General features: G+C 34.6%; 2 protein-coding genes across 2 annotated transcripts in view; both read right to left on the bottom strand.

Moving 5' to 3' along the window:
- The window catches only part of LOC130049061 (receptor-type tyrosine-protein phosphatase kappa-like), a 25,378-nt gene extending 22,726 nt beyond the window's left edge, over positions 1 to 2,652 (bottom strand). Inside the window, exons 1-5 of the mRNA XM_056146119.1 lie at positions 2,531 to 2,652; positions 2,162 to 2,299; positions 1,897 to 2,025; positions 1,601 to 1,738; positions 1,285 to 1,428 (exon numbers count right to left, since the gene is read on the bottom strand). Of these exons, the coding sequence (XP_056002094.1) occupies positions 1,285 to 1,330 (46 nt within the window). The 5' untranslated portion in view covers positions 1,331 to 1,428; positions 1,601 to 1,738; positions 1,897 to 2,025; positions 2,162 to 2,299; positions 2,531 to 2,652. The remainder of the gene's footprint in view (positions 1 to 1,284; positions 1,429 to 1,600; positions 1,739 to 1,896; positions 2,026 to 2,161; positions 2,300 to 2,530) is intronic.
- Positions 1,395 to 14,283, bottom strand: LOC130049697 (multiple epidermal growth factor-like domains protein 6). Its single transcript, XM_056147625.1, has 9 exons — positions 14,169 to 14,283; positions 11,164 to 11,418; positions 7,005 to 7,136; positions 6,688 to 6,825; positions 2,531 to 2,659; positions 2,162 to 2,299; positions 1,897 to 2,025; positions 1,591 to 1,738; positions 1,395 to 1,428 (listed from the first exon to the last, which is right to left on the bottom strand). The coding sequence occupies exons 1-9, from the start codon at positions 14,281 to 14,283 to the stop codon at positions 1,395 to 1,397; spliced, it is 1,218 nt and encodes a 405-aa protein (XP_056003600.1).

Below are 14,283 nucleotides of genomic sequence, written 5' to 3'. Positions count from 1 at the left end.
ATTATAATGCAACCATTATAGTTAAGAAATTTACATCTATGTTAGAAAGCTGTTAGGATTGGTTAGTAGACAACAAACTGTCACTTTGTCTGGGAAAACTGAAAACACTTTGTTTGGAATAAAATGGAAAGTTACTTTTTTTTTTATAGTAGTTCATTTTCCATAGAATGTAATGGCATGCAAGTAGAATGTAAATCATGTGTCTTTTGGATAATGTATTGTCCGGAAAAGAAATTGTTGATGGTATTATAAAAAAGCAAATTATCTCGAACTCCCGTTAACGGTATTGCTGGTTGTTTAGAAAAACAATCGCTACATGGTGTATTATTTCGTTAAAAGTACATTTAAAAGCATGACAAGTGAGTACTTTCGAGAAAACAGGTACGTAAATCGGGGTGGGGTCCCCTCGTCTTTCAACAACGTCTTTTTAATGTTATTTACATATGTCAAAAAACCTATCACTGTCCTTTCGGGATTAATATCCCCGCGGGGCACACTATATAGTAGATAACACACACCCACACCCAAAGACAATGGATATATAGAAAATGGAAATTCTGTGTCAGTTCTTCGGACGAATAAGGCATGTCCTAATTCGCTCCACTTTTAACATTAATTGGCAAGCCAAAAGACCAAAAAACATGTAGTCTGCGTCGTAAATACGTTTGTAGATTAGTGTAGTTGTAGTGCTAGATGTATTTATATCTAGTTTTTGTTATTATTCTCTGTTGATATTGGCCACATTATATAATTCTTTTCGTTTGTCCTGAAGAGGGGACGGGTTGTCCCGAAAATTTGACACTGTGGCTGTTCGTGTCGTTGGTCATTTTAGCGCTTTGTATAATTTTTGATATTTGACCTTGTATCCATGTTGTGGATCCGACACTTTGGGGTATCGGGTGCTTATATATATATATATATATATATATATATATATATATATATATATATATATATATATATATATATCAATAACTCATCACTTCCCTCTAGTCTAATTGGAGAGCCAAATTGCAAGGGTACCGCTACAGAGTTCTCTTTTTAGAACCACCAAATCCACTTCCGACAATTTTCCCTGCTACACCGGTACTATATACATATATTTAAATTGGCATATTAAGTCGTACTGCAGAGAAAAATCTAGGCATTTTATAGGACAAGCCGGGAAAATGTGGCCATATCCTCTCCAAAGAAACCATACAACTAATAAATACACGTATGATGAAATGAAACAATTGCAATACTCGTTCGAATCCCCCCCAAGACACTGCACTATCAATTTACCCATTTCACATCGCAGCCCATCATAGCCCGGGCGACATCCAGCCATGCATTCCCCCGTTGTTCCGTTACAAGTTTTAGCAAGACCCTGACAATTATCAGAACAATTTAGCTCACAGTTCTTTCCGAATTTTCCAGGAAAACATTCTGAAATTAAAAAAGTGAAAGTAAAACTAGAATTGGAAACTTTTACCGTTCATTTGGGTTTTTGTCTTTTTAATACAATACATAAGGTTTAAACTTGGAAAGGAGGTTTTGTTGTATAAACAAAAATGTACATAGTTAATATTTGTTTGGTGCAAATTATACCGCGCCTTACTAGTTTCACAAAGCTCTCCTTGAAATCCGGCGTCACATCTTTGAAGACATGATCCGTTTATGTGGTGACATTGTTTATAATCTAGACACGCTCCACAGTCATGTATACAGCCAAGTCCATATTTCCTCCCGTCACATTCTATGTAGAACATATAACACGGTATTTTTAACAAGCGAGGTTCTAATTTTAGTTAATTACATGTACAAATAAATGTTTGTTTCTGAGGAAACGGGCTAAATGATTTAAAATAACGTTCCACGAATGAATTGTCGCATTCCATTTAATCAATAACTTACCATTTGTACAATTTATTCCCTTCCAGCCTGGGTAACAGGGAGATGCACATTGTCCTGTAAATCTGTCACACCTGTCACAATTAGTGCACTTTAGAGCGCAGTTCTTCCCGTGCCAACCAACAGGACAAGCTGGAAAAATAAGTACGTGAAGATGAGTCAGATATCAAGAAAGTTCATTTTCTGATATTGGGGTAAATATCATAAATTGAATAAGTCATACATATACAGTTGGTATTTCTGTGTTGCAAATACTACTGAGTGTTACCAGTTTTACAAAGGTCTCCTACAAATCCGGAATCACATCCCTTTAGACATGATCCGTTTGTGTGGTGACATTGTTTATAATCTAGACACGTTCCACAGTCTTGTATACAGCCAAGTCCATATTTCCTCCCGTCACATTCTATGTATAACAGATAATACGGTGTTCTTAACAAGTGACATTTTAATGTTAGTTAATCAGTTCCAAATAAAAACAAATAAATTCAGGCTTCAGGGAGAACTGGTGGAATAACTTAATGTTTCAGCAATGAACAGTCTTCTTCCATTTAATCAATGATAATTTACTAAAGGAGATACGTTTAAATCGATGTTTTTCCAAACATTGACCCATTCCATATAACCGAACATTTACCCTCAGTACAATGTGTTCCCTTCCAGCCTGGGTAACAGGGAGATGTACATTGTCCTGTAAATCTGCCACACGTGTCACAATTAGTGCAGCTGAGGGAGCAGTTCTTCCCATGCCAACCGACAGGACAAGCTGAAAATTGTCGGTAAAAGACAAAAATAAACATGAGTCAGTCACCAGTGTTGTTGCATTTTCTTACATTTTTTCTAAGGTAGAAATTTAAAATTTAATGTTTGTTTAAAGTACTTCAACTTAGAATTGTATATATTGTTCAAAATACATTTTACGTCTATCACCATATATGTCGCATACAATAGTATTGATATGTATATGGATATAGGCGATTATGATACATACAAATGCATCATTGTCCGACTTATACATACATGTATCAACTCATATCTTCACTTTAAAAGTTGAAATTGGGGACGAATGGTAAGTTTGATATGCCTTTCGGAGACAGAATTATTGAATAGCGATTTATATTGATAATAATTATGACTTAGAATACATTTTTCAAAGTAATGTCTCTTTAATGACTGCATCACAGCATGCATCAATAAACCGGTCGCGGTGGTAAAGCGATCGCTTCATAACCGGTAGGTCGTGAGTTCGCACCTTTATTCAGTTTATGAGGAAAATATCCAGAGTTTACAAATCGATAAAAATCGTTTAATCCTATAATTGTTCATATGATATTATCAATGGTTAATGTTTAACAAAATTAAAAAAGTAATTATACATCAAAATTATTCTTTAACAATTATATTGTAGTATCAAGCATCACAAAGAAATATGCTCCAAGAGAGAAAGAAACCCGAGGCACTACATAGAAGAATAAGCTCATGGAAGGCCTTAGATGCTGTAGACTGTGTAGTGGAGTTTCCAAGGCTCTAGCTCTCCTGATGAACTGAGCAATTTGACAGTTGGTATATACCAATTGAAACTTGCCAGGAGTTACACTTCAGAGCATCTCAGTGAAGATGGTGACTACAGCATCATGATGAATTCTTAGAATCTAGAGTACTCCAGTGGAAGTGTGACAGGCTGGTATTGTCAGTGTCGGGCAGGTTCTCGAGTTGTTGGATATGGATGGCACACATAATCCATCACAGGTGTGCAGAACTGGGCAAACTATCTCGAAGATGCTGCTGTGATTCCAAAACCCATGGGGGAATAAAAAAATGAGGACAGTGGCACGGAAGAGTAGTCTGCACATGTATAGTGCAAGGTTCTAAGAATTTTTATTTAAGAAATCTTAATACATGTCCTGGATAGTTTTTAATATTTGGTTCTTATTTATTTCCCTTCTACTACATGTAATACTAGTCATTTAAGAACGTTGTTTCATACACTACAGCATATAGTTGTTTGTTCATTTGTAAGTGAGACAACTGCTTCGCTTCTGAAGTTAGTCCTAAATAATGTGAGTTTGTTAAGAGTGACTATTTCATGTCAGTAACTGTTGTTTGATGAAAAGTATGCTTAAGGTGTTTACATTATTGATAAGTGAAATATGACATCATTAATTTCATGGTGACAAGAATTGTGTAAATGTCATAAAACGTTTCTAGAAATATGTGGGGTGTTCTTTTAATGGGAGGGGGGTGTCAGAATTCCTTTCACTCCCCCAAATTATGAAGTGAAGGGATGAGATGTAAATGTTTGATTTTACATTAATAAATGATAAGTAAAATATAACACCATTATTTTTCTGGTGTATGGTAGAATATTAACGTTAAAGAGTATTTCTAGAACTTTTCTCAATAATATAAACTTCAGAGATGTCAAGCAACAATGTATGCATATCCCTTAAAATTCTTAGGTGATGTGTAAAATATGGATTTTTGTTTTTCATATTGTCAGGAATTGTGTTAAAGTTTAAAAATATTTCCAGAAATCCATGATAATTTGTTCAAAACTACCCCCTCCTCAAAAAATAAATTGTAAACTGCTCTGTATTTGTGTTTGTTAATTCAAACATAAGTTACATTGGTTCGTAGATCATAACTTCATTATTTCCCTTATTTAATCTGTTATGTTATAGAAATCAAATGTCTCCGGAAATCTGTGATTTTTTGTGTGAAAATTGCTTATTCCCCCCTAAATGAGGAATTTAGGGATATTTATTGTTCACAATTTTTAGAAATATAATATTGTGTAGTGAGTTCTAAGATATAGAGTTTATTTTTATATTATTGTTTGTTTGCTATAAAAGTTGTTCCATGTTTCCAGAAATCTGTGATTTTTTGTTTGAAAATCACTTGTTTCCCCCAAAATGAGGAATTTAGGAATATTTCTTGTTCACATTTTTTTTTAAATATAATGCTGTGTGGTGAGTTCTAGCAAATAGAGTTGTTTGTTGTGTTATTTTTGTTTCCTATAAAAGTTATTCCATTTTCCCAAAAATCTGTCATTTTTGTGTGAAAATCGCTTGGTTTTCCCAAAAATGAGGAATTTAGGGATATTCATTGTTCATAATTTCTTTTCAATATAATACTGTGTAGTGAGTTCTAACATATGGATTTGCTTTTTGTGTTATTTTGTGTTTGATATAAAAGTTATTCATTGTTTCCAGAAATCTGTGATTTGTTTTTATTTTATTATTAATTTGCCCCCAAATTAAGAAAATATATCAAAATCAATCTAAAAATGCCTTATATTGATGACAATAATCGCAATTAATCAGAATAAAAGTGCTTTATTATTGGATAAATTTTGGTCTTGAATGCCCCTTGTCCTTTGGTGTTGGACGGCAATTATTGCTGCAGTCATGCAAAACAGAAATTCCAAGATGTGGATAACAGATGGACTATAGAATGTGTGTTACTCAGTTAAACAAGTGACCCCTCGGTGAAATAACATTAAGAAAACCAATGCTAACAAAATTTTCCTTATTTTGGCCCTAAAGCAAATTACATAAAGTAATGCATGTCAATACATGTATCCATTTTATCATGTGAGCGGTCAATTAGACTTCACGCATTGACATCAAGTATGTATGTAGTACTACCTTATCATTTAGAGAATATGTGTTACTGTCATTTGCAAAAACAAAGGGGGGGAGGGGCAGAATAAATTTTGGATGTTAGTGGAGTGCAAATAGAGGTCCCAAAACATTAACTCTTGCATATTCATTCGGATTCACCCTCAAGCTAACTCGTCACACAAAGAGAAAGGTGATAAATCAAGAAAGCATGTGTACCAGCACAATGCTTGGACAAAAAGATGCAGACAAATGTAGAATCTACTGGCTATTTAGAAATTGAATGAAGTGATAATGATGATGATGGAATATTTGTTATCCTTCAAGACACTGAGCAACAAAGAAGAATTCCAATTCCGCTCCTGCAAACACATCACAGATAACGACTGGTAATTATGTTAGAAAATGACGTCATTCACACCACCTCATTTCGGAACTCAAAAATACGGAGGAAAGATATGAAAGTTTTTTACATCACAGGGATGGAGTGGTCCATATTGAAATATTTTCAGGCAAGGCAGGAATGACATAAACGTGACATTGTATCTATATAAATGTGTAGTGAATTTCGTAAGAATATGGCTACCGAATTCGAAATATGTAAAATACATGAGTTATTTGTTGGAATTATTTTCGAAATAATCCTTTTATTTAATAATTTATAGTCATAGACACTTCTTGTTTGTTTGGTGTTTCGTTTTTTGTATAATGATTTTGAACATTCAGCAGTAAATGTCCTGCTTTACACTTTTCACTGAAAATATAGTTTCAAAAAATGTTTATAGTAAAGGTCTTTAATTTGTGTACAGACACGCACACTAACAAGAAGAGCAAGCCTGACAAAATTCTAATGATAAACTTGATCAGTAATTGAATATTTATAAATAGCTCTCTGCAATTTGACTGTGACCCAAAATTCATATATACCACCATATTCCTTATTGCCTGATATTTATACTTCAACACTGGTCTTTAAAAACGGAGGGCTCTAGTCGCGACAGGACTTGGAACGTTAAAGAAACCCCGCAGCAATATGGTCTTGAGAAAAAAGCATAGGTGTAAATTTGTGGCAATTCATCTACAGCTGGTGAAGTCTCAATATAAGTAAAAGAAAATCTAGACGGGACGTAAATAACCTACCAACCAACAGTATATATATATCACCAAGACATACGTGTTTTGCATTTCTCTTTGTAGACACCGACGTCACATCCGTTTGTACACGTTCCATCTACATTGTTACAAGTGATCCCGTCACTACAGTTACCACAGATCTCTCTACATAGTTCTCCATAATACTGAGGACTGCAAGCTACAAATAAGATACATCATGGAAGGCGAAGATAACGAACAGTGATCAATCTCATAACTCCTAGATAAGCAATACAAAACAGAGAGTTGGGCAAACGCAGACCTTGGATATACCAAAGGTGGGATAAAAAGGCACATTCCCGAACATAAAATAAATTTATAACACTGAAACAGACATACGTGATTCACACTGATGCCCCTGGTACCCAGGTTTACATCCCTGACAGATTCCAGTCTCTATGTGACAGTAACGACAGGTGTCAGGACAAGGGGTTGAACAGTCAGGTCCGTAGTAACCGGGTACAGAACAGCCTTTGCAGAATTAGGAAACATATCTTATAAAACGCAATAAAATTCTTAGAAACCCAGTACACAATCATCACGGGAAAATATTTCAATCGTTTTTCAAGGATGTAAATGGGGTAGGGTGGAGGTTGTGAAAAGTGTCAAACAGATCAAGTGCTTGCACACACACCCCTTTCACAAATTCCTGGAACCGCCTATGTAAATGACAAGTGTTGATACCTTTTCATTTTTTACCATGAAACTTAAACAAAACTGGTATTATTGTGTGTGGTAGATAAAGTAAATCAAAATGGGTTGCTTTTAACAAGTTGTAAAAGAAAATGTGTTGATTAAAATGATTTATGGAAATCTGCCATGCAACGCGCGTGTACATGCAAGCATATCCATAGATATGTATCGTTGTTAACACCTCTGACTGTTCAATATTGAATAAATACATGTATATTTTTATCACAGATTATCTCATGTGTAGTAATATTTGACTGTGATTTTTTTTATCTTCTGCTCACAAGTGGTTGTGTACAGGACTTCTGGTACCTCCTCCCCCTTTTGTATTTCCTTGGGTATTTCGGACGTATTTTTGATTAAATATACAACACCTGAGTTTATCTATTTTAATGAAATTAACAAATCTCGCATCGAAACCATTTTAAAAATGTCATATCACCGATCATAATATGGGAAGTCCTGTCCACAAACACCTGTGGAAAAAAAAATATCCGATTCAGTTTTCTGGTTGTTGTTTTCTTTTTCTCTTTTTTTTTCTTTTTGCACAATTTATTTTATATTCATAGAAATAGGTTGAGGACTTTATCATTAGGGGAAATCACGTGTTCATGAGTGATTATATGTAATGATTGAGTGATTGTATCTTGTTTAACGTCCCTCTCTTGAATTTCCCACTCATATGTAGACCTCACCATTGCCGGTGAAGTGTTTCAAGTTTAGGTCTATACTTATCGCTTACGGCCACTGAGCAGTGAGAGCGTTTTAGCGTGCCACACCTACATTGACACGGGATGTCGGTTTTTAAGGTCATCTCCGAGGACCCATGACATTCACACCTGCTGCCGAGCGTTTGGCGATGGAACTGTCACTACCTGTTTTAACGATTCAGATATTTCGCAGTTATATGTAATAACTCAGTGTATTAAAACAATGGTATGAACCCCGAATTACAAATAAAGAATATTTGACAAAATGATGTAATCTGCAATAAGATTGATTTCTATTCGAGGAGTCTCATATGCCAAAGTTCTTGTACATCTAAAGAACAATACAAATTATGCAAGTGTGGGGAATAAAATAGGGCGAGTTCGACATTTTCTGAAGCAACATCTAACCAAAATTGTCAGTTTGGTCCAAAATTAATTCTTTTTGGTGACCTTCCTTGCTGTATGTCATATGTCAAAACTAATACTTATTTTGAGATAGATGCAGTATGGGTTACCAAATGAGGATGCATTGTTGTGCATGACTTGGTTATATATGTATATTATACATATGTATATGACTCTTATCATGTGATGTGGAAGACTAATTGTAGTTGAAATTATGAGATGCTATTCCTGCCATGTGGACTGCCGTGCCATCGCCACGATGGCACTATACTATGATGACGATGACACGGTTGTGATGGCACAATTGCTATAGCACAATATACGATTTCGATGAAACGATGATATCATCGAACCATTTCCATTATACCTCCGTGTCATCTCTCTCGTGTTACCTCTTTCTTGAATTTGTGTATTCAAGTATGTAAGGACGATTAAATACGCATTTGTTCATGAGAAGAATTATGATTGAATAAATTGCAAAGATATTATATTTTAGAATATTTTAAAGAAGCATTTATCCACTTCTCCGTGATTTAAAAAAAAGGCAGGTCGTAGTATCAATAGTTGAGGTAACACTTTTTCTGACCAAATATTGTCCTTGCTGTTTGCTGTAAGGAAACACATTTCCCAGCCTAGCGTCCCACTCTCATGGAAATCCTATAAGTTGAAATTGCTTCTACGATCCTTCCTCACACAAAAACATTAATGTAAGAATGTAATATTTTGGAAGAGAAATAACAAAATTCATACACTATTCAATTTTCATGTTGGTGTGTGAAGTAGTATTCTGTGGAATATTGATATCAAGGGTTTATTTCTGATGTACATTGATATTATTGATTTTCACCAAAACTTTAGAAATATCACCTAAGATTTTTCGCTCTTTCGAAAAAGAACTGAAGTAAAACCCAAAATCCTTAAAACTTATTTCTACCGATATATTCTATATTTCTATATAATTGTATATCTATCCGGGTTAGAATAGTCCTCAGAATCCCTTGCTTGTCGTAAGAGCAGGGCTCAACATTAACTTTTTTTCCTACTTGTCCATTCGGACAACAGACAAAGATATTTACTTGTCCGAACTTCAACTTCACTTGTCCGGAATTTTTTTTAAAAAGGATATAATATCGTCAACTTGAAAACTGTATTTAATTTACTTAATATATAGTCTATTTTTATACCTGCTTGATTGATTTTTTTTATCTTATTCTCTTGATAAAAACAACAAACGCATAAAACAAAATTTTATCTAGACTTCCCATCTTGAATCAATGACTTCGTAAGATCCATGGATGCATTCTCTCACCAGAGGGCGCGCTACATTGAGGAGCGTAGCGTAACGCTCTCTGGTAAGAGATTGCAATGTATGATTAAAAGTAGTACGCAATAAGTGAACACCAATCCCGATTGAGTTTAACTCAGCTAGTTTACATAGCAATCGAAGTTCATTTTCCATGCATTATACATGTACTTCCGACTCTTAACTACCGATGAACTTTTCACAAAATTGTTTGGAGACTTCTTTACATAAAAAAGCACTTGTCCAATCGGACAAGTGCCCATCAATATTCACTTGTCCGAAATGTTTTTCCACTGGTACCGGACAAGCGGACAAACGTAAATGTTGACCCCTAAAGAGGCGACTAAATGGGTCGGTCCTTCGGATGAGACCGCAAAAAGCGAGGCTCAGTTTCACAGCAGTTGTGACACGATAAAGATCCCTCCCTGTTCAAAGGCCGTAAGTACCGGACATAGACCTAAATTGTGCAGCCCTTCATTGACAATGGTGACGTCTCCATATGAGTGAAAGATTCTTGAGAGGGACGTTAAACAATATTCAATAAATGTATTGCCCACATATGCATGTAATTGTTGGTATCTCGATGGTAAAAGAAAGTACGGTTGTTATTGTTTTCAAATCCAAATGAGTCTAATTTCATGTTTTTAGAGGTGCATGTGGATGTATCTATAGTCTATCACCAATCTCAGAAAAAAACTTTGGTATTACATTTCTACTTTTTGTCAAATTTAAGGCCATACATATATTGAAATATTTAAAAATAGAACTGCAGAAATGGTGTTCATTTAATTAGAAATTGACGTATTTGTTGCGGAAAAATTCCCAATGAAGAGAAATTTCAATTCAAGTAGCATAAGTGAGCTGTAATGTTTATGTTAAGCATTGCCCCTTTTTCACACTTCCGCCTGTTTACTCATGCGTATACACATATTAAAGAGGATAATAACATGATGGTACGATCACCATGCATGGTAACATCGTGTCATTGTATCCTCGCGGCAATGTTACGATGGAGCACATGGCAGCTATTTGATTGAATATGAAACTGTTGATTGTTTTTAATGGATGCATCCCACACTGAAAGCAGAAACACTCCAATAAATCATAATACACGAATCAAAATACGTTGTTCTAATGGAATGAAACTTAATTAGATCATTGAACGGTATTTCCGTAAATTTTCTTTACAGAGACTATTTATAGCGATATCTTTTGATGCAAAAATCTGAAGATCATTGTAATGAAATCAGAAAAATCAGAAGAATAAAAACCGTTACGATGTTAATTATTTCGTTGTATTTGTTCTCGTACTAAAAGTGTATTACTGTAGCTTGCAGATGAAACATGAAATGATAATATCTTAATGAGATTATAAAGTATTTACACATACCATAAACCTCTACTTCACAGAGTTCATTATATGCGTAGGCACTATAACCAGGAGGGTAGCTCTTTCCTTGTAGTCTTTCGTTGTGGTAGATGACGTATTGTCCGTGAACTGGACAGGTGACGTTGAGGACGGCGGGTATGGTGTTCCTGGTGTAGTTTGTGTCAGGGACACATAGATGACCTTCTGTTCTGTCGGTTGTGTTTGATACGTATAATGAAAATCCCACAAATCTACCGGAGAACTGATTTGTTGGACCTGATATATAAAACATTAACAACGTAATATAAAATCATAATATATTAATAACAGGCTAATCAGAATTACTCCTCACAATCTTTCAGTCCACATGTATTGTTGAAAATTTACCAAAGCGTCCAACCAAAGGGGAAAAAACATGTGCTTTCCATCGTTCTAAAATAGCATGGTAAATATTTGTATCGGCGATTCTGAGCCGGGGAAAAATAGAATATCTCCGTTGTGAAAAATCAATACCGATACACTTTTCTCGAAATCGTTTTTGTTTTCGTTCAATGTGTATTCAGTCGGTTACAGGGATAATTGAATTGAAATCTTAGTATCTATATACAGTGGATATCTATTTATTTAAACTATATTTTATTCACAAAGTGAATGGGATCGGGCAGCAGACATAGCCTATTTAAGACATTTCCCTACAGAGGATATCTGATGTGTTATATATTGTTATAGCACATAATACAAGAGGCCCATGGGCATCACATTTTATTCTGAAATATGAAAAGACAAGAGACCCATGGACTTAGAATCGCTCTTCTGATACATTGTAGAAAGGGCAAACATTCTCACTAACCACGATTCATCAATTAACAAAGTCTGATGATGTTAGGTCAAATAGTACCTGAAAATTTAAATGTAACTGTCCAAAAGTTTTGGTCGACACACTGAAGAATCAAGATGCATCAACTGACAAGTCAAATAGTATTCAAATATAGCCGTCAAATTCCAAAAGAAGGCAACAGTGACGTACTTTCTGGTCGATACACTCCAAAGACTCAAGATGCATCAACTGACAAATTTTGATAAATGAAGTCAAATAATATCTGCTATATTCAGATATAAACGTCAAATTCCAAAAGTAGGTCACAGTGACCTACCTTTTGGTCGACACACTCGGAAGACTTAAGACACAAAGTTTGATGATTGTAAGTCAAATAGTATCTGAAATATTCAAATATAGCCGTCAAAATCCAAAAATAGGTCACAGTGACCTACTTTTTAGTCAACACACCCTGAAGACTCAAAATACACCAATTGACAAAGTTTGATAATTGTAAGTCAAATAGTATCTGAAATATTAAAATATAGCCGTCAAATTCCAAAAGTAGGTCACGATGACCTACTTTTCGGTCAACAAACTATGAAGACTCAAGATGCATCAACTGACAAAGTCTGATGATCCTAGCTTTCATAGTGTCCAAAATATGAATCTAAAATTGAAAATGTGAAATTTGAATGTCTGCAAAATACAAAAAGTAGGCCACTGTGACCTAATATTTTTATGAATATGTTTCAAGGACTCTAGACGCATCAACGTTCAAGGTTTGATGATTCTAAATATCTCGGTATCTGAAATAACAACCTAAAATGTATTCATAAATGATTAGCCATAAAATTCAAAAAGTGGGTCAAGGTTACATACTTTTCATATGACATAGTTCGTGTTTCAATGATCCATCAACTGACAACTATTGATGATCATAGGCGCAAAACTGCTTAAGATATGCATCAAAATCCATTTAAAAAAATTACCTGCGAAATTCAAAAAGTAGGTCACCATGACCTACTTTTGAGACAACATGATGTTAGGTCCTAAGAGGCATCAACTGACAAAATTTGATGATCCTAGTCCATGTACTAAGCAAAATATCAAAGTTTTAACAAAACAAAATTTAAGGTCAACTTTGAAGTGAATTTGAGACCACACCCTTTGTCCCAGGATGATGCCTTGAACATTGTTTTAATTTACAATCTATCTGCATCCGTATGCATAAGTTTGGTGATAATTTGCCCATTGGTCCTTGAGAAGAAGATTTTTTAGCAACCACTACCTTTGTTTGCATTTTCCTAATTATCTCCCCTTGATTAAGGGTCTCGATCCTAGTTTTAGTACACACGAAAGCCCTTGGGCCAAGGATACCCTGTGACAAATTTGACAAAAATTGGCCAAGTGGTTCTTAAGATATAGCCCTTTTCCCAAAAAGTTGATGCACACCACACACAGCACGCCAGACATGGCCATATGATTAGCTGTTTGAGCCTTCGGCTCTTATACAAGTGTAATTTACATCAAATAACTGATCTCATTTCGTTCCTCATTGTCCATGTAACGTTGAGAGTTGTTTGTGCTGTTTTTAACTCTCGATGTTTAATTAAGATAATTAATTGCAATGTATGAAATTATCACAAGGTACTAATATATGGAAAAGATCAGTAAATTTTCAGGGGTAAAAACACACTGGAAGCGATTTTTGAATGTTCTTACAACTTGCGAGGTTCTCACCTTTGATTAATTGATAAAAATTGTCATAAAACATATGTATAGATGAAATAAATACATGTACATATAGCAAAAAGTGAATTACTATCATGAGAATCTGCCTGAATTAAGTATACATTTGTGAACAGCATTGGACATTTTGCTGTTAGTTTCATACCCCAAATTGTCACTGCCCCTAAGTAAAATCCGTGTATCAATAATAGATAATTCTTGTATTTGAAAAAGTTTGTTAAACATAACATTTCTTACTACTGAAAATATTTTAAAAATAAAGAAAAAATGATATGCATCTTCTCTCATACAACAATGACAGGCGAATTGACAATGTTTTTTCGGTGTAAATCATAGTTAAGCAAACAGTTATGTCTTAATTTAGTATGAATTATATTTACTATTCTTTTGCCAAGAAGAAAATGTTTCGGCACTATTGAAACATTGATATCATTAGAAATGTTTCAACGAAACTGACAGATAGAGGTTGTTTTCTTTGCTTCGTTTGCTAAAGAGTTCCATTTGCGAATGGAATCTGGAAAAAAATGATTTGTTATATGATTCTTGCTTCGTTCCAGGAGGTATATAGTCAT

The sequence above is a fragment of the Ostrea edulis genome, chromosome 8 (assembly GCF_947568905.1).
Source record: "Ostrea edulis chromosome 8, xbOstEdul1.1, whole genome shotgun sequence".
Classification (NCBI taxonomy): Eukaryota; Metazoa; Mollusca; class Bivalvia; order Ostreida; family Ostreidae; genus Ostrea; species Ostrea edulis.
This window is presented reverse-complemented; position numbering and strand designations above follow the sequence as displayed.